Raw genomic sequence first — 19,211 nt, forward strand, 5'->3', positions numbered from 1 at the left:
GCTCCCTTCTGCTACTCTGCCCCAGACAAGAGCAAGGCCATGAGCTTCCAGACATCAGGGACTAAACCCAATTCATTTCTGATCCCTAATACCTTTGCTCTCAATATTTACTGTCTTCCAGTGTGTAGTGAATGAATGTCTACATGCCTGGCCGAGCCTTAAATCTGTGCCATTCAGAGCCAAAGCTACCTCCTATCCTGCCTCTGCTGTACACCCTTGGCTGTGCCCGCCGCAACACTCACTTCCTGGATCCTTCAGGCCTCCTGCCCAGCAGTCTACACCCCATGGCCCTCAACTACTTGGATCTGAACCCTGTGTATGTAAATGCTTAGGGTCTCAGACACTGAGGGTCATGGCCCAATCTGGGGTCTAGGAGGAAACACTGGGACATCTGGAGGACCCAGGCAGGCATTCTTGTCCCGTCTCCCGCACCATTACCAGCATTTCCATTGAGAGACTCTTCCAAGGAGGTGGCCAGAGCCTGACTTTCTACCTGTGGCTTCTCTGCTATCTTTGCTGTGTCCTGCAACGTGACCTGGGGAGAGAGCACAGGCCCTGAGTGCACGTGCGTCCACGATGGGGAGTGAGGGCGGCGGGGCAGGACTCACCGATATGGCTTCTTTGTGCATCTTCTGGATAAGTTGGGCATATTTCCCCTTTTTCTGCATTAACTCACTGTGAGTTCCGTTTTCACAGATTTTTCCGTTTTCCAACAAAATGATCTGGTCACAAAATTCTAAGTACTGGACAGTCAGAAGAAAGAAAGCCTTCAGTGAGCACAGGGAAAGATGTTTGATTTTACTATTCACCAGGAAAATGTAAATTTAAATCACGATAAAATATTATTTCATACCAACAGATGAGCAAACATTTAAAAGTTGGACAACTCAAGTGTTGGTGGTGATCTGAGGTAAAAGGAACTCTCCTTAACTATCAGGAGGATTGTAGTTAAGTTAAGGAGAGTTCCTCGGAGAACTACTTTGGAGAACAATTTGACCTATTCAGTAACATGGAAGATTTTTGAAGTTTATGAACCAATGATTTGACTCCTAAAACTCTACCTGAAAATACTCTCAAACATGTGTACAAAGATACATGTAGAAGGATGTACACGGAAGTATTTTTTTTTTTTTTTGTAAAAGTGAAAAATAAGAAACAATTGTTCATACTGGAGAAATAAACTCTGGTATATTCAGATATTGGAATGCTATACCAATGAGAATTAAATAAAGTTATGAAGCTGGGTGGAGTGGCTTAACGCCTGTAATTCCAGCACTTTCGGAGGCCGAGGTGGGCAGATCACAAGGTCAGGAGTTCGAGACCACTCTGGCCAACATGGTGAAACCCTGTTTCTACTACAAATACAAAAATCAGCCAGGTATGGTGGCGTGTGCCTGTAGTCCCAGCTACTCCGGAGGCTGAGGCAGGAGAATTGCTTGAACCTGGGAAGTAGAGGCTGCAGTGAGCTGAGACTGTACCGCTGCACTCCAGCCTGGGCTGGAGTGAGACTCTGTCTCAAAATATATACATATATATCTTTATATAATATTTATATATATATATATAAAGTTACAAGTATCAACATGGAAGATCTCAAAAAACATAATGTTGAGGGGAGAAAAGGAAACTACCAAAGGGCACAGAAAGTAAAAAATAAATTCTATAAAATTGTATAAAGTTAAAAAATATGCAAAAGGAATTTCTTCTTGTCTAGAGATTCACGCATATGCTGTAAAAGTATGAAGACATGCATGGAAACAATAAACAATAAAGTCAGGAGAGCAGAAAGGAGGAACTGCAACAGAATTGGAGAGTGGAATCAATGTTTTATTGTTTAATCTAGGCGGTAGATACATGGGTTTTATTAACTATTTTCTGAACCTTGTTTAGGTTTTAAATATTTTATACCAAAAAAAAATAGTAAAGCAAAAATAAGGAGCGAGAGAAAAAGAAACAGAAGAAGAAGGGGGAGAGAAAATAATAAGGCACTGTGGCCAATGCCATATGTGAAAATACTCAAGGGAAAATGACCCAGGAGAAGCAGCAGCAGAAGCAGTCATTGCACTGAGTTCATCGTCGGTAAGAAAACACACTGAGGTGGCTCTCAATCTAAGAACGGGAGACTCGCGGGATTCTTGTCTGACAGATTGGCTTCTTTTTCTTTTCTTTTCTTTTTTATTGATTGATTGATTTTCTTTGAGACAGGGTCTTGTTCTGTTGCCCAGACTGGAGTGCAGTGGCACTATCACAGCTCACTGCAGCCTTGACCTCCAGGGCTCTATCCTCTCGCCTTGGCCTCCCCAGTAGCTGGGACCACAGATGCACCACAACACCCGGCTAATTTTTTAAATTTTTATAGAGATGGGCGGTCTCTCTAAGTTACCCAGGCTGGTCTTGAACTCCTGGCCTCAAGCAGTCCTCGTGCCTTGGCCTTCCAAAGTGCTGGGATTACAGGCATGAGCCATCGTGCCGGGCCTGTTTTCATTTTTTGTAACTTGAAAAGCAGGGGTCCACTCATAAAATTTTGAAGATAAAGGAGACCAAAAAATTTGTTCTTAATTTTTATCAGGACAAAAATCTTCTACCAGTCTGTTTGCCCTATGTGGAAAGCAGAGGACATCCAAGTTTTTTACAGCCCTCCCCAAATATGGAGTCTAGCCTGAGATGAGGACAGGTGCTGGGAGGCTGTCGCTGAATCACACTCTGAAATGGCAGAGGCTTGAGGATCTACGTTATCCATCAATCACAGTCAGAGCCCTGGAGGGGTTCTCACCTGCAGCTGGTGGGTCACCAGGACGACCGTCTTCCCCCTAAGTGTCTTCTTAATGCACTCCTCAAAAATGTGCTTCCCCACGTGGGCGTCCACAGCAGACAGGGGGTCGTCCAGCAGGTAGAGTTGACGGTCGGAGTAGACGGCGCGGGCCAGGCTGATCCTCTGTTTCTGCCCCCCAGAGAGGTTGAGGCCCCGCTCCCCGATCTGCAGACAGGCAGTAAAAAGCACCATGTCCAGAGAGCAAGCACAGCCAGGTGCGCTCAAATGGGTGGGCAGATGTAGCAGGCGGAACTCCCTCAGTACAGACCAAGATATGCACACACTCCAGGATACCTGATAATTTGGCATTCCGGACTTAAAAATACATAATGTATCTCACTCATATGTGGGAGCTTAAAAGCTGATCTCATGGAGGTAGAAAGTAGAATGACGGACACCAGAGGCTGGAAAGGATTTTTGGGGGTGGGGAAGGGGGGTGAGAATGAAGAGAGGTTGGCTGATGGACACAAACATCAAGTTAGATAGAAGGAATAAGTTCTAATGTTTGATAGCAGAATAGGGTGACTATAGCCAACAACAAGGTATTGTATATTTCAGCAGAGCTAGTAGACAGGAGTCGAAAAGTTCTCAGCACAACAGAAGTGATAAATACTCAAGGTGCTGGGTACCCTAAATGCCCTGACCTGATCATTACATATTCTACAGATATAACAAAATAGCACAGGTACCCAAAAAAATGCACAAATATTATGCATCAATAAAAATATTTTTCAAAATGTGGTTGAGATGAATAAATTGCTTCTCAATTAATTAAAAATCTTGTAACTCTCCATGTATCCCCTGAATCTAAATTTAAAGATACATAACTTTTAAAAACTTGTAACTCTTACTTAGATACAATTTTTCTAAGCCTATCAACTTCTAGGAGGCAAACATTAAACTACTAAAAATTCAGATAATAAAATAAATCACTCATTCCCAAGTAGGAGCACTGTCTCACATATTATTCTGGTTTTATGTATTTGGTTTTTTGAGGCAGGGTCTCCTCTGTTGCCCAGGCTGGAGTGCAGTGGCACCAGCAATCATGGCTTACTGCGACCTCCGCCTCTCAGTCTCAAGCGATTCTCCCATCTCAGCCTCCTGAGTAGCTGGGACTACAGGTGGTGCCACCACACTCAGCTAATGTTTTTAAACTTTTCTCTTTTTTTTTTTTTTTGTAGAGATGAGGTCTCACTATATTGCCTAGGTTGGTCTCAAACTCCTGGGCTCAAGCAATTCTCCCACCTTAGCCTTCCAAGGTGCTGAGGTTACACTGGACCTGGCCTTATTCAGATTTTTAATCTCCATTGACAGCACCTGTCAACTTGTGGGACCATTGGCCTGGATTAGGGGTGTCATCAGAGACTATTTGCACTGTGTGCACCCACTCAGCAGACCAGAGCTGGAATGGCTGCAAGGAGCTTTACTGACGCTGGAAGGACCATCTCACAGGGCACCTGCTGTGATAGGAGTTGAGGGTGAAAACCCAAGTTACTGAGCATGTTTTGCAGATTAGCGCTCCAGGCAGCCGCCAGCTGGCCCATCCCTCCTTCAGGCTCTGAGGAAGTGGGAGCTGGAGTGTAAGTCCTAGTTCCTGTTCTATCCTGACTGCTTGAAGTCTCTGTAGAGAAGAATCAGAGTTGAAATGGTGGCAGAGAAACCTCCTGTCCCTGCCGTGCTTCCAGGTCACCACTGTGTGACCTTGGACAACCTGCTTGATCTGGCCAAAGCCCAGTTTCCCCATTCACTCATTTACTTATACATCAAATACTATTCAATGCCTACTGTGCTCTTACAATAGTAGTTATCACTTACTCTAGGCCGGGCACTAGTCAAAGCACTTTGTATTAACTCATTTAAACCTCAAAGCAATCCGATCAGGTCAGTACTCTTATTTATGCCATTTTACAGATGAGATCTTGTTCTTCCTACTGAAGAAACAACCTTGAATATGATCATTTAGCTCTCTGCCATCAAAGATGTATAGTCCCAGCTTTAAAAGAAGAAGAATAGGCCAAGCACAGTAGTTCATGCCTATAATCCCAGCACTTTGGGAGGCCGAGCTGGGTGGATCACATGAGGTCAGGAGTTTGAGACTAGCTTGGCTAACATGGCGAAACACTGTCTCTACTAAAAATGCAAAAGTTAGCCGGGCCTGGAGGCACATGACTGTAATCCCAGCTACTCAGGAGGCTGAGGTGGGAGAATCTCTTGAATCTGGGAGGTGGAGGTTGCAGTGAGTTGAGATCACCCCACTGCACTCCTGTCTGGGTGACAGAGAGAGAACGAGATTCCCCTTCAAAAAAAGAAGAAGAAGGGGAAGAAGAAGAAAAAGGTAAAGAAGAAGAAGAAGAAGAAGAGGAAGAGGAAGAGGAAGAAGAAGAAGAAGAAGAAGAAGAAGAAGAAGAAGAAGAAGAAGAAGAAGAAGAAGAAGAAGAAGAAGAAGAAGAAGAAGAATTATTTAAAACTACCCTCCTGAGGTTATTGAGATTATTGTGACTCTCACCTAAGACACTATATTCAAGTCACTAGAATAGCACCTTGCATGTAGTAAGTGTTCAACAGACTGAGCTATTATTAGACCATTAAAATCAAGAAGGCAATGCCACTTTTATCGTGGGTGAGGGTCGTATGTGTATTAAGGTGACTGCAGATGTGAAAGATTGTGAATTATCAGGGAAATGTTACAGCCAGAAATTGCTCCTGCGGGTCATGGCTGATGTTGCCCTGGCTGGAGTGGGGCAAGGGTGATGGGGGTGGGGTTCTCATCTTCACAGGGTCTCTGCTCTTGCTTCAGAAGAAGGAGCTTGAGGTCAGCTCTCCACCTCTGTGGGGTAAGGTACCCCCTTTCCTTTCCAGGTGCCTCTATAAGCTGAGCCCCAACCTCCCTCAGTGAGGGAAGCTTTGCTTCTCCTGCACCTGCTGCAGGAAAAACTCCAGCTGCTTTGGGAGGAAGAGCTGGATCCTTCCCCTCCCTGCCTGGGGAGGCAGCGTGAACATAAGAGCACCAACGTTACACAGAGCAAGCAGGCTTGCCTCCCTCTTACCTCTGTCATGTCTCCAAAGGGCAGAAGTTCCAGGTCCCGATTCAGGGAGCAGCAGTGGAGCACCTGGAGGTATCTGTGAAGGACAGGGAGCCGTAAGGCACAGGGGACCAGCCCTCCTGCCCATCACCCTTTCCAGTGTCAAAAGGAGTAGTCTTGATTTTCATGCTAAGAAATTTAGACTTGATCTTGTGTTTAATGGTATACCACCGAAGGCTTTTTTCATTTCCTTCCCTCTTTCATTTCTTTTAAATTGATACACACTCTTAGTAAATATTTGACCGGAACAAAAAGATGCAATGAAAAGCAGTTCTCCTTCCCATCTTTGACCTTCATTTGCTTTTCTCAAAAGCGGCCACTCTTGGCTGGGTGTGGTGGCTCACACCTGTAATTCCAGCACATTGGGAGGCTGAGGAGGGTGGATCACCTGAAGTCAGGAGTTCGAGACCAACTTGGCCAACATGACAAAATCCCATCTCTACTAAAAATACAAAAATTAGCTGGGTGTGGTGGTGCGTGCCTATAGTCCCAGTTACTCGAAAGGCAGAGGCAGGAGAATCGCTTGAACTGGGGAGGTGGAGGCTGTAGTAAGCCAAGATCATGTCATTGTACTCCAGCCTGGGAGACAAAGTGACACTCCATCTCAAAAAAAAAAAAAAAAAAAAAAAAAAAGCATCCACTATTACAGTGTCTTATGTATTTATTCAGAAGTAATCTATTCGTATATGGATGTGTACTGCATGGTACTGCAGGTATAGGCTATTATTGCTTTAACGGCACTGTAGTATTCCATTATACAGTTGCACTATAAATTATCTAACCAGAGCCCTAGTGATGGAGATTGGAATTGTTTCTACTCTTTTGCTCCTGTGAGCAGTGCAGTGTGAACATCCTTGTATATGGGTCTTTGCTTCATGGGTGAAAATATCTGCACATTAAATACCTAACAGCGGATTTGCTGAGTCAAAGGGTTGGTGCGTTTTTATTTTAACAGATATTTCAAAACTTCTGTATGAGTTCTATCAGTCTCGCAGAAGACCATAAAGAAGAGCAATGACAGGACGAGAGCCGGGACTTAGGCTGATTGCCCTGGAGACAATCTTACGCGGGGTGGAACAGAGCAGGAGATTAGAGACAGGGACCCAAGGGCAGGGGCAGTGGGAACTGTTCAAACAAGAGATCACAGGCTGAACGAACTAGAAGCAGAGATGGAGAAGACAGAAATACAAGAGATATGTAGGAGACAGGCTTATTCACAATTGGTGACCAATTAGATGTGGAAGCACTCAGAGGAGGAGATATCTGGCTTCCCGGGGTGCAAGCTTTGGGTGATGTCATTAAACTGAGTTGCACAATTTGGGAAAAGAAGCCAGGTGTATGGGGCTGGGCAGGCAGGGTGCTCATGAGTTGGCATTGGACATGATTGTGAGGTGTACACAGGACAACTAGACAGAGACAGCCAGTTCCTACACCTCCATATCTATGTTGTTACCGGGGGCCAATTGCAAAACCAAGCAAACAGTCACAGGTCAGAGTCCACCATAGTTGGAAGCGTAGCTGTAGCATTCAGAGCAGTTTTCCTGGACCCTTCACTGAACAGGCTTCACTCATGATATCCAATCTCATGTCTCGGGCAGGTGAACCCGATAATTCTAGGGCAGGGAGAGGCCACAGAGGGAAAGGAGGGATATGGACAAGACTTGGGAGATCCACGGGGCCACAGATTCAAACCGGTTTCCTCTATGTCACAGAACCTCATCGCTCTCATTTGTTTTCCTTTTCACTTAGAGGCCAAGATTTAACGAATACAAATGAAGTTCTACTGTAGCAATTTTGGAGGGGGGAGAATGTATTGACTATTTTAAGCCAATACAGCATAATAGTTAAGCATGAAGTTTCTGAAAGCAACTGGGTTCAAATCCGGGCTCTATCACATCCCACCACCTGGGTGACTTTGGGCAAATTATTTAACCTCTTGGGGCCTCAGCTGATTCATCTGAAAAATTGATACGATGGTATTTCTTTCACAATGAGGGGTGAATATGATAATGAGTGAAAGTGGAGCACACAAGTGTTAGCAGTTGTCAGGTTACCATTCAAAGCTGGAAGTGCCCCCAGACCAGCCACATGCCCTGTGCTCTCCCCTTCCCCTCCAGGAGCTTACCGGGCCTTGTCATATGGATCTCCCATGAGGATGTTCTCCCTGATGCTCCCGCTGACGATCCAGGCCTGCTGGGGGACATAGGCCAGGCTTCCCTGCACCCCCACTGAGCCCTCAAGCAAGTTCATCTGTGGCAGAATGAGTCCAGCCTTAGGACCAAGTGGGCAAAGGGACAGAGCCTGCCTGGCTCAGCAGGCACAGTGCCCACGGCCCCATTGCCCTCCAGGATCTTGGGGGCTCTCCTAGGTAAAAGGGACTTTTAATGTGGCCCTGCCAGGCCCACCAGCGAGTTGCAGGGACCGGCCATGAGAACATGTGGAAGCAGCTGGAGATAAGCCCAGCCAGGTCCTGCTTGGACTGAATCCAAGGTCTGCACTAAAGACACCCCAAACGTTTTTTCCTCTTATTTGTCCCAGCACCATTCCCTGGTAGCCAGTGCCTCCATGGTCTTCACCGTGCACACCAAAATTTCCAGGCTATCTCTGAGCATGCCTGGGTATTATGGAATTATTATTGTTAGGTAGGATAATGTTATCATGGTTAGGTAGAAAAACGTTCTTACTTTTGGACATCATGATGAAGTATTTAGAAGGGAAAGTGTTATAACCTGTGTAATTTAAAGCATTCTACAAAATATATGTCTGTATAGTAAGGTAAATATGCAAAAACTATCAACGGCTACATCTAGATGGTGGGTATATGGATTCCTGCTGTAGTGTCCTCCAGCTTTTCTGTATAAGTTCAAAACAACACGTTAAAAACAAATAGAGATAGACATTCATCCCCAGCACCCTGACATGGGACCTCATCATTCTTAATCCTTTCTCTTTTATACCCTGACATGTTTACTTTACATGAGACTTTAACAAATAAGAACTTTAAAATGGCATCTCTGTGTCTTCCTTTATTAGAAGGAAAGTGACAGGCTTATTTGCATAGGAAACTGACAAACCACTGGGCGCGTAGGGAGGTGGCCTTGCCTGGAGGCTGCCGGGTGACGCTCCTGTGATGTAGAACACAGCTCTGACCTCAGGTGGACCTGGGACTCAGCCCTGGCTCACCCCTTACCTGCTGCATGACCTTGGATGAGTCACCTCTCAGAATCTCACATACTCATCTGTAAATGGGTCATCATGAGTGTGCCTTTGTCGTGGGAGGTTACCAGCGTTAAAGGGGAAAATGGAAAGCTCTTTGCACAGGACTTGGCATGTAAGTACTGAAGCTAGTTTTACTGTTTTTTTTAATGGAGTCTTTCTTCCTTGCAGTTGCGAAGAAACTGGGGAAAGGCCATCCCACATGCAGCACATGGCTGATGCGTTAAGAGAGAGCTGGCTTTGGTAACATAACCGCATTCCAAGGAAGGGATGAGTTTGGCAATGTTCATTTGGGAGAAGGAGCTGAGGGAAAAGCCGAAGAAAGGAAGGAAAACTTCTCCCAGTGATAGGGGAACAAGGGACAATGGGCAGAAGAAGAAGGGGGAAGAGATGGCAGCCCAGGAGGGGGTGAGGTTGGGGCTCTGTGGGGAAGGGCTGGTGTAAGACTCCTGCAGGAAGGTGAACAAAAATGCGTAGCAGGTGTCATAGGTGCTTTTAGTGTTCATTATAAGGTGTGCAGTGTGACCCCAAAGGATCTGGGGAATGGGCTTGGGGTTTTTTCAAACCGGAGAAATGGTTGGGCATGGTGGCTCACATCTATAATCCCAGCATTTTGGAAGGCCGAGGCGGGTGGATCACTTGAGGCCAGGAGTTCAAGACCAGCCCGGTCAATGTGGTGAAACCCGTCTCTACCAAAAAATACAAAAATTAGCTCGGGTTGCTGGCGCATGCCTGTAGTTCCAGCTACTCAGGAGGCTGAGGCATGAGAAACTCTTGAACCCTGGAGGCAGAGGTTGCAGTGAGCCAAGATCACGCCATTGCACTCCCAACTGGATGACAAAGCAAGACTCTGTGTGAAAAAAATGAAGAAAGAAAGAAAGACAGAAGGAAAGGGAAGGGAAAGGAAGGGAATAGAAAACGGAAAGAAAAGAAAGAAAAAAGAAACTGGAGAAAGGGTGTGTGAACCACATGTCCACATGGCAGCAGACCTCAAACTTGTCCACAGGGGATGGAATGAGGGGTTCAAATCTCAAGGGCAAGTGCACCTAGCAGGCATATGTACCCCACTGCCAGAGTACGAGTAAGACTGCCCCATCCCATCCAGCAGGCCTCCTCTCCCCAGCCTTCCTTCCTTCTTTCTCCCTGTTTCTCCCCCAACATTTCTCTTCCGATCCCGTCCTAAAAGGCACAAACATCCCACTCTCAATGTTATGAGTTTGGCTTTATAAAATGATTTTATGCTCTTTTTTTAAAGGAACCATTGCAACAGGGTATTGCAGTGTGGAAGAGAGATTGGACTCAATTCCCTGTTAAATAATTTGTATGATCATATTAACTTTGAGTTAATATCCTGTATCCTCACAGAGCACAGGTGAGGACAGATTTCCAGGTGATGTAAGAGGCAGCCCGCACCAGGAGTGCTGCCACAAGGTGAAGAGAAAGGGCCACCTTGATCACACACCTCCCACACAGTGCAAGCACAACCATTTTTCATTTATAAAAACCACACTTGCTCAGACCCCTGTGAGGAAGAAAGCAGTGGGGGACCCTGCCTGGGGCACTGGAGCTTGGGAGCGCCTGGACTGCTTGCGGACAGGCACGCATGTGGCCACAGATCACTTACCTCCCCAAGGATGGCTGACAACAGGCTGCTCTTACCACTCCCCGTGTTGCCGCAGACCCCTAACATCATCCCCTGCAAGCCAAGGAGGACACACAAGTGTTGGGACAGCACAGCCCTGGCATATCCACCTGCTCAGGGCGGCTCAATTGTTTAGAACCCAAAACAACACACAGAAAACAAAACAACCACACAGAGCCCAAGACTCCTCAGACAAGCAAAGCTCAAGAGGAGCTTTGCGTTTAGTCCCTGGAGGCAGGAGGGGTGGCCCGAGAGGAAGCAGATCACAAGGAAAAGGCAGAGGGGAACTCAGGGGTAGGTGGCAAGAACCCTGAATTCCAGATTGGTGTCTATTCTATGCAGCAATCCTGGGAAAGCACTTAGCTTCTCTGGGCCTCAGTTTCTCCATCTGTGAAATGGGAATAAAGAAGCCAGTCTCACAGAATTTCATGCATGCATGCATGCATGCATGCATTTATTCAAACATTCATTCATCCATCAAATAGTGATCTGAGTTTCCTCTATGGACCCAGTAATGAAGAGAAGACCTCACATTGAGCTTAGAACGTAAGCTGAGGGGATGGGAAGACAGACAGACTACATAAATAAATAAATAAATAAATAAATATCAGATAGAGATAAGTGATATGAGTAAAATGAAGTTGGCTCTTATGACAGACAGAGAGTTGGGGTTGAGTCAATTTTAGACGACTCAGCCAGGGAAGGCTTCTACAGAGCAGGCGTCATTGCTGCCCCAGAGCGGTGAGAACTCTAGTGGGGAAGAGGTCAGAGGTACAGGTACCGATTTGGAGGAACCCGGGCTCTAAGGGCAGTGAAAAGTCACCGAAGGGTTTAAGGAGAGTGACTTGAATTGGTTTACATTTCAGAAAGATCCTTCTGTCATAGTATAATACAGTAGTCCCCAACCTTTTTGGCACCCGGGACCAGTTTCATGGAAGACAACTTTTCCACAAACTGAGGGTTGGTGGAGGATTGATTTCAGGATGAAACTGTTCCACCTCAGATCATCAGGCAAGATTCTCATAAGGAGCAATCTGGATTCCTCGCATGCATACTTCACAATAAGGTTCGCGCTGCTATGAGAATCTAATGCTGCCGCTGATCTGACACAAGGTGGAGCTCAGGCGGTGATGCTCACTGGCCTGCCACTCACCTCCTGCTGTGCGGCCTGGTTTCTAACAGGCTGTGGACCAGTGCAGGTCTACCACCCAGGTGTCAGGAACCCCTGGTATAATGGATTTTGGAGGCTCAGAGAGACAGAGAGTGGGAGTGGGGTGAGAGACACAAACTACCTATTGGGTACAATGCACACTATCGAGTCCCAGGTGCACTAAAATCTCAACTTCACCACTATACAACTCCTCCGTCTAACCAAGACCCACTTGTACCCCAAAAGCTATTGAAATAAAAAATACATATTAATTATTTAAAAAAGGAAAATCCCTCTGTCTGCTGCATGGTAAAAGGCTCATAAGAAGGCAAAAGTGGGAGCAGAGAGGGGGATAAGGAGGTTCTGGGAGCAGCATGACAGTGGCAGGGATAGGGCAGTGGAGGGGCTATGGTGAGGGCGGCAGGTTCGGGGCAGATGTGGAAGTCAAGCTGATGGCCTTGCTGGTGGATTGGATTCGAGGGAGGGAAGGAAAGGAATCAAGTGTGACTTCCAGGTCCTTGACCACTGGAAGGATGATGGTGCCATCTCCCAGGAGAAGGAAGATTTAGGGAACTCATTAAAGGGGGTGAATATCAAAACCTTATTTCATTTTAAATGCTTGATGGACATTTAAGAGAGATATTATATATGCAATCGAGTCTGGAGTCCAGAAGAGACTTCAAAGTTAGAGATAATAGCACAGAGATAGAATTTAAAACCATAGGGCTAGAGATGATCACCAAGGAAAGAAGTATAAATAGATAACAGACAGTAGATATTAGATATTAACACCTATTACTATTAGGTATTATCTAGTTTTTAGACATTTATCACTACATATGAATATCAATATCTATATCTATTCTATGTCAATTATTATTAGATATCAATATCTACGTTAATAGATAACAGAGAAGAAAAGAGGAGGGGCGAAGAGGAGACAGCAGGAAGCTAATCTTTGTAAACATCAGGCAGAGAAAGAGCCAGATAAGGTGAGTTCACAGAATAACAGAATTCAAACACAGGATAGTGCTTGGCACATACGAGGAATGTAATAAATGTTAGCTGAGTCTCCTTTCCCTTCTCCTTTCTGTGTCCTTGGTCCTTCCAAGGACCAGCACACAGTACTCTCATATTATTTTGGGTCTTACCTAAGCCAAAAAAATTTTACATGATAGATTAATTCACACTAAAAAATGAAAGATACCTTGTATTTGCCCTCCATGAAAAATTTGAATTTTAAAGGGAGAGATCTTGGAAAGGGCAGTTTTTAACCAAGGAAATGGTGGGGCACCTGGTCAAGCCCCCAGTCTCAGGTCCTGAGCACCTGGCAGGCAGCCTGCCTGCATGGCCTGAACAAGGCTACCTTGGACACCACCAGGTTGATCTTGTGCAACTCTGGGCCCAGGCTCTTCCCTTCTTCCTCTGGCTCGAGGGCATCTCTAGGCCTGGTCACCCCCTCAGAAGCGTGTCTATTCCTCTCCAGCTCCAATGCCCCATTGACGATCCCAGGACAGGTCTGTCGCCAAGACAAGGTGGCCTCTTCCAAGACCAGAGCTTTGCTGGGGTCTTGTAATGTCTGGACATAGAAAACAGGGCTCTCCTGGAGGAAAAACTTCTGAAAAGACAAAAGGAAATAGAGGGAGGAGGAATGCAGTTCTTTAGTTCAGCAGGAATGTGTTCCCAGTTTTACAAGCCTGCCAGTTGGTATGATTTTCTGAATTTCAAATAAGCAGTAAAAGTTTGCAGAAGTACCACCAGTTAGGAAAGGCCAGTTTCTGTGGGTGACAATTCTAGGTCAGCGTTTTCCAAATTTCAGAGCACAGGGCTGCTCTTCCATATTTGCAAACACTGCGCTATCAACGGCAACTCTGCTCAGGAGGTTGACTAAGGACTAACCTACATTAGCCTCATCCCAAGTGATGATAGCCATTGACTCATAAGACTGATGTTTTTCTAATTAAATTCTTTTAATATTGGGCTGGACATAATCGCTCATGTCTATAATCCTAGCACTTTGGGAGGCCAAGTTGGGGGATTGCTTAAGCTCAGGAGTTTAAGACCAACCTGGGGAACATAGTGAGACCTCCATCTCTTTAAAAAAAAATTCTACTTGTAGCTATTAAGAATAAAAACTCTGTCTGTGTCCCACACTGGGGAAAGGTCATTTGGGGTCATACATTTCAAAAGGTGACCATCAGCAGGTCACTTCTCTCTGCATCTCCAGCTCCCTGTCTATAAAGCACAAGGGTTGAACTACATAAATTCTAGCAATCAAAAGAATGGGAGGGGAGTATGATCCTACAGAAGTCAGGATTACATTCAAATAGGCCTACCTGGAGATATGCTTAAGAGATTTAGAAGGATGCTTCCTGACATTTTGGACTCTCTTACCCATCCTTCTGAGCTCTGATTGCGGCTTCCTCATCTCTGCCCCCACCACAGGTGAAAACAGGCACAGAAGGGGAGAATGAATGGACAAACCCAGTGTCCCATGGGAAGGAAGGCAGCGGCAGGAGCCTTCTCACAGCTGCTGAGAAGTCAGGGAAGCGCGCTGGGCTGGTGATAAGCAAAGCACTGTTTGTGTTACTCAGAGCAGCCAGGTTCGTTCCAGCCTCAGGGCTTTCACACTTGCTGTTTCCTCTGCCTGGTCATCATCACTCAGTCACCTTGGCAGGGGCCTTTCCTAACCAGGCTCTTCCCAGAAGCCCCCAGCCCTCCCCAGCATACTCCCTAGAACAGGCATGTCCAATCCCTTGGCTTCCCTAGGGCACATTGGAAGAAGAATTGTCTTGGGCCACACAGAAAATACACCAACACCAGTGACAGCTAATTAACCAAAAAAAAAATCGCAAAAAAAAAATCTCCTGTTTTAAGAAAGTTTACAAATTTGTGTTGGGCCACATTCAAAGCCATCCTGGGCCACATGCGACCCGTGAGCTGCAGGTTGGACACGCTTGCTCTAGGACATCACATTGTTTTATTGGCATCATGGCTCTTCATGTGATCTGATCGAATCCTCTTTGATCATTAATTTACTTATTAATTGTCTGTTTCCAATACCAAATCGGAACTCCCTGACAGCAGGGACCCCTGTTCAATGCAGTATTCTCAGTGCCTAGCTTGTGGTAGGAGCTCAATAAATATATATATATATTTTTTGCATTAATGAATGAATGAGTGAATGAGTGATAATAGGTCGTGGACTGCATGTACATAAAAGTCGGGTGACTACAAAATGACTTTTAAAAATTGGTTTAGATTAGGGTTTTCAAACTTAGATGCCAACTATATAAATAAGTGAAGTGGACCATTTCTAAGATGATACATGATCATTAAAATGCAGCTCCAGGCCTGGAGGTGTAATAGGGTATGGTATAGACTGCAGCAAACTGCAGCTAAATGCCTCCATCTAAACAGGGCAGCTATCACCTCAACTCCAGCTGCTTGTGGCCATGGTAGATTGTGGTCCAGGGTCACTAGATCTTCTAATCATTCAAGAGAATTCAAAAATCTGGGTTTTCACATAAAATGTCCAAGTGTTTCAATGCAAGCAACATCTATGGTGTTTTTCTAAAACAAAACTATCTATCAGGGTAACTCTATGCAAACCTGGATAGTCTGCAGAGCATCTGTCTGAGACCTGGTTTAGACACACTATCCTAAGATCTCCTTGGAGACTGAGACCTGACCCAATTCATCTGTCTTCCCAGGCCCCACACCAGCCTTGGCACAGGAGGTCACTGAGTTAGCTAATCCCTCTCTCAACCTAGGCCTTGGCCAGGGGACATGTTCGGGAGGAACATCACAGGGGCTGAAGGCAGAGGAGCGTCCAAGCAGGGGGCCTACAGCCAGTCCCCTGACCACCTACCTTGAACCTCATCACCGCAGACTTGGAATTCGTGAGGCCTTTGACTGCTAAGGGCACAAACAACACTGACAGCCGAAGGAGAGTCAAGGAGCCCAGCATGCTGAAGGCCTGGATAAGAAGGGGAGGAGGCAGTAAGGGTCGTGGCCCTTCCTGCTTCCACCATTCCCTGGCACCCGCATCCCTGAGCCGTATCCTCAGCATCCAACAAGCAGTTGGTTCCTCCAACAGAGGCTAAGTTAGTGTTTAGGGGGAGACTGGAAAAAGCTGGGGAAAGAGCACTCGTCTTGGAGTCTTAGAGTTAAAGGTCTAGTCCCTGTTGCAGCTTAGCCACTGACATCTCTAGCTTTGGGCAGGTTGCCCCTACCGCATCCCAGTTTCCCCACTGGCATAGTGAGAAAAATCATGAAGTACATACAGGAATAAAGTTGGGAAACACCAAAAAAATTCATGTGAGTGAGCATTGCTTCCTTTCAATGGAGCTTGGTGCTATTCTTGCTGTCAAGGTCCTATTTCTTCTTCTTTGCCTTAGATGTTTGTTTTCTTTCTAACATTCAACATCTCCTTACCCTTCATGCCTAACCCCTGCTGCACTGTGACTATAGCAAAACACCTTAGGCTCTCAGGACCCCAGAAGGTGCCCTCCTGGAGGTGCTGAAAGAACCTTCCAATCCATGCCTCTCTCTCCTCCTTTCTTCTCCTGGCTCCATCCAAAAATGAACTCCAGTGGAGCAGGAATGCCTTGGTCTAGACCTGCCTTGTGTCATCTCAGTGTCAGCCTCAAGTGCCTCTGAAAGTATTCCTTCTATAGCGCCCCCAACACCCTCAGAGTTCTCGGGGTTGTTTCCCTGGTGCATGCCTGAGCCAAGCAGAGGGGCCAGCCATCTGGGGCACACACAATCCCTTGACCGCAGACTATCAAATGTTTCCCTTCTTGCTCTGGGTGCTGCCTCCTGGCTTCCCCGGTTGGATTACCACCCCTCCAAGAGTGGCACCCTGTCTTATTCTGCTCAAAGAGCTGGGATTCCTAACCCTGTAAGGCAGCTGCCACTTCTCAGGGCCGGGTTCTGACCATGAAGGGAAAGACCAAAGAAGCTATACCTTTGTATTTGAAGTGCACTTCCGGGGCCCTTATTTAGGGATTAGAGGAACTGCTCAACCTCAAGGTATAATTCAAATTGTCAGAATTTTAACTACAGGGACGACCTCCCCCCCACCCCTGATGGGTCTGCTGTCCAGTCCGCCCACAGGGCTGTCCAAGATGTCACTTTTTAAGATGGGTTGAGATGGAAGACAGCGCTGTACTTTTGTCTGGAAAATCAAAATGAACATATAGTGTTCATTTACAAAGCCTTCAGACCTTTGAGGGGTATGGCTAAAAAAGGACACATGAGAAAACTCCCGATCATGATGGGGAGAAAACAAAGCCCCCCAAACCCTTACCGTTGACGTTGTGAGTTTCAACTTCAAGGATGTGTGGACGAGAATCCAGACTGCTGTGGCCACTGTGGGGATGACGAACAAGGCTACAGTGGTCAGGCTCTGGACAAGCCCGCACTTCTCCAATAGTTTCCTTTCCTTCCTTCTTAGGTCTGGGAAATAAAAAAGAAATACACCAAAGATAACCACAAGAACATTCTCCAAAGAGCACAGCACCATCTCCAAAGCATCAAAAAAAAAAAAAAAAAAAAAAATCCCCAAGAGGTGAGAGGGACTTGGATCACCATGCCGTCATCAGGTTTGGAGAAGAAGGCCAGACTTTCCATACCTTCAATGATTTTTGTAAATGGTTTCTCCCATGTGTACATTTTAATCAGCTTAATGCAAGTGAGAACTTCACTGGTCACACGAATGCGCTGGTCGCTGACCTCAGATGTGTCATGCTGAGCCTTCACAGCCATTCTTGTCACGAATACCTGGAGTCAGGATACAGCAAGTTTGGAGTTGATCTGCAAGGGCTTCCTTTGACAAAGGCAGGAGGGTTCAGTCTGGCATAAGTAGGGCAACTGGGTGTATTTCCAAAGAGAGGTTTTCCAGTCGAAGCTCTCCAGGCCACCATGCCTTAGGGCATCCCAGGGGCCTTTCTTTCCTGAGTCCCAAGCCAGGCTGTGGCTACTGAGACAGAAACTAAACTGAAATGGTTCCTCTGTCTTCTGGAACCATAAATCCTCTAATAATTAAAATCACCTTTCAATCAGAGTGCCTGCACTCAGGAAAACACTCAATTTCAATAATTCAGAGCACACACAATCCAAGAGTCATTTCTGCTTTCTCAATTTTATTTCACCTGAATCTTTGGCAACAAATGTGCTTCCCTTTCCCCATTATACTGTGCTCAGACAAATGTTAAATGGTGGCTGTGTTATTACAACAGCACATTCTGGGTAGAAGAGATGGAACAAAAATCTTGCACAGAGATTATCTACAAAGGAAAGCTGTCAAAGCAGATAATCTCCCATAGAAAGCTATGAGGTAGACTTTGCACATCACATTCAGCTCTTATTTACTTATTAACCAAATGTTGTGACCAGAGAATAGTTTGAGGTAGGGAGTGGAGCTGAATCTTATCCACAATGGATTGAAAGGTCAACAAGAATCAACGTTCTCACTCAGAGCTATCCCAGATTCCAGAGCCCTGGGACTTCTGGGGCCCAGCATCAAATGGGTGACAAAGAGAGACATTACCTCCAGTGGGAAAACCAGGAGAAAGCATAAAATGGCAACAAATGCAGTGTATCCAATAATGAAGTAGGAAGAAATGCTGCAGATGACCAGTGATGCGCAGCTGACCAGTAATAGGGGTCCATAACACACCCCTTCAAACAGGTAGTTTATGTCACTGGTGAAGAAGCCGATGGCCTGCAAGACAGCAAGTCCACAGGCACAGGTGTCACCTCCCTGGGTACCCAGAAGTGGTGGCAGGTGGCCTTCCCATGCCCTCTCCTAGCAGGAAGGCTTGAAAGGCAGGGTGGAAGAGTAGAGGCAGACACCCCAGGTTCACATCTTTCTTCTCTCTGTTTGTGTGACCCTCAACAAGTTACTTCACCACTCTGAGCCTCAGCTTCTCTATCTGTAAAGCTGGAATAATTATACATACTTTATATGGGTTTTGTGAGATTTCAATGACATAGAAAGTGTCTGCACACATAGAATGTGATCAATAAAAGGGATATTTTACTACGATTAATACTACCACTATTACTACTGCTACTGAAACCATGCCCCAAAGAGTTAAAGAAACCAGTGACTAACAGATATTCTTGAGTTTTTAGGACAGCAGTTACAGAAAGAAACAACTTGCTGAAAGTCCCTCTGCTTGTAAGATAACAGATCTGGCTAAAATTGGTAGAACCAGTATGGCTAACTAGAGTCTGTGCAGAACCAGTTTGCTAACGTCACAGCCTAAAAATTTCCACCACATGTTTCATACTAATTCCCCA

At 45.8% G+C, this 19,211-nt stretch overlaps 1 protein-coding gene across 1 annotated transcript in view; it reads right to left on the reverse strand.

Annotated features, from left to right (window-relative positions):
- The window catches only part of LOC105492227 (ATP binding cassette subfamily C member 11), a 63,586-nt gene that overhangs the window by 28,397 nt on the left and 15,978 nt on the right, over nucleotides 1-19,211 (reverse strand). The window contains exons 6-16 of the mRNA XM_011759253.3: nucleotides 18,457-18,630; nucleotides 17,540-17,687; nucleotides 17,215-17,363; nucleotides 15,775-15,882; nucleotides 13,270-13,521; nucleotides 10,736-10,807; nucleotides 8,021-8,145; nucleotides 5,860-5,932; nucleotides 2,774-2,977; nucleotides 609-743; nucleotides 439-535 (exon numbers count right to left, since the gene is read on the reverse strand). Coding sequence (XP_011757555.2) covers nucleotides 439-535; nucleotides 609-743; nucleotides 2,774-2,977; nucleotides 5,860-5,932; nucleotides 8,021-8,145; nucleotides 10,736-10,807; nucleotides 13,270-13,521; nucleotides 15,775-15,882; nucleotides 17,215-17,363; nucleotides 17,540-17,687; nucleotides 18,457-18,630 — 1,537 coding nt within the window. The remainder of the gene's footprint in view (nucleotides 1-438; nucleotides 536-608; nucleotides 744-2,773; nucleotides 2,978-5,859; nucleotides 5,933-8,020; nucleotides 8,146-10,735; nucleotides 10,808-13,269; nucleotides 13,522-15,774; nucleotides 15,883-17,214; nucleotides 17,364-17,539; nucleotides 17,688-18,456; nucleotides 18,631-19,211) is intronic.

Source organism: Macaca nemestrina, chromosome 18, assembly GCF_043159975.1.
Source record: "Macaca nemestrina isolate mMacNem1 chromosome 18, mMacNem.hap1, whole genome shotgun sequence".
NCBI lineage: Eukaryota > Metazoa > Chordata > Mammalia > Primates > Cercopithecidae > Macaca > Macaca nemestrina.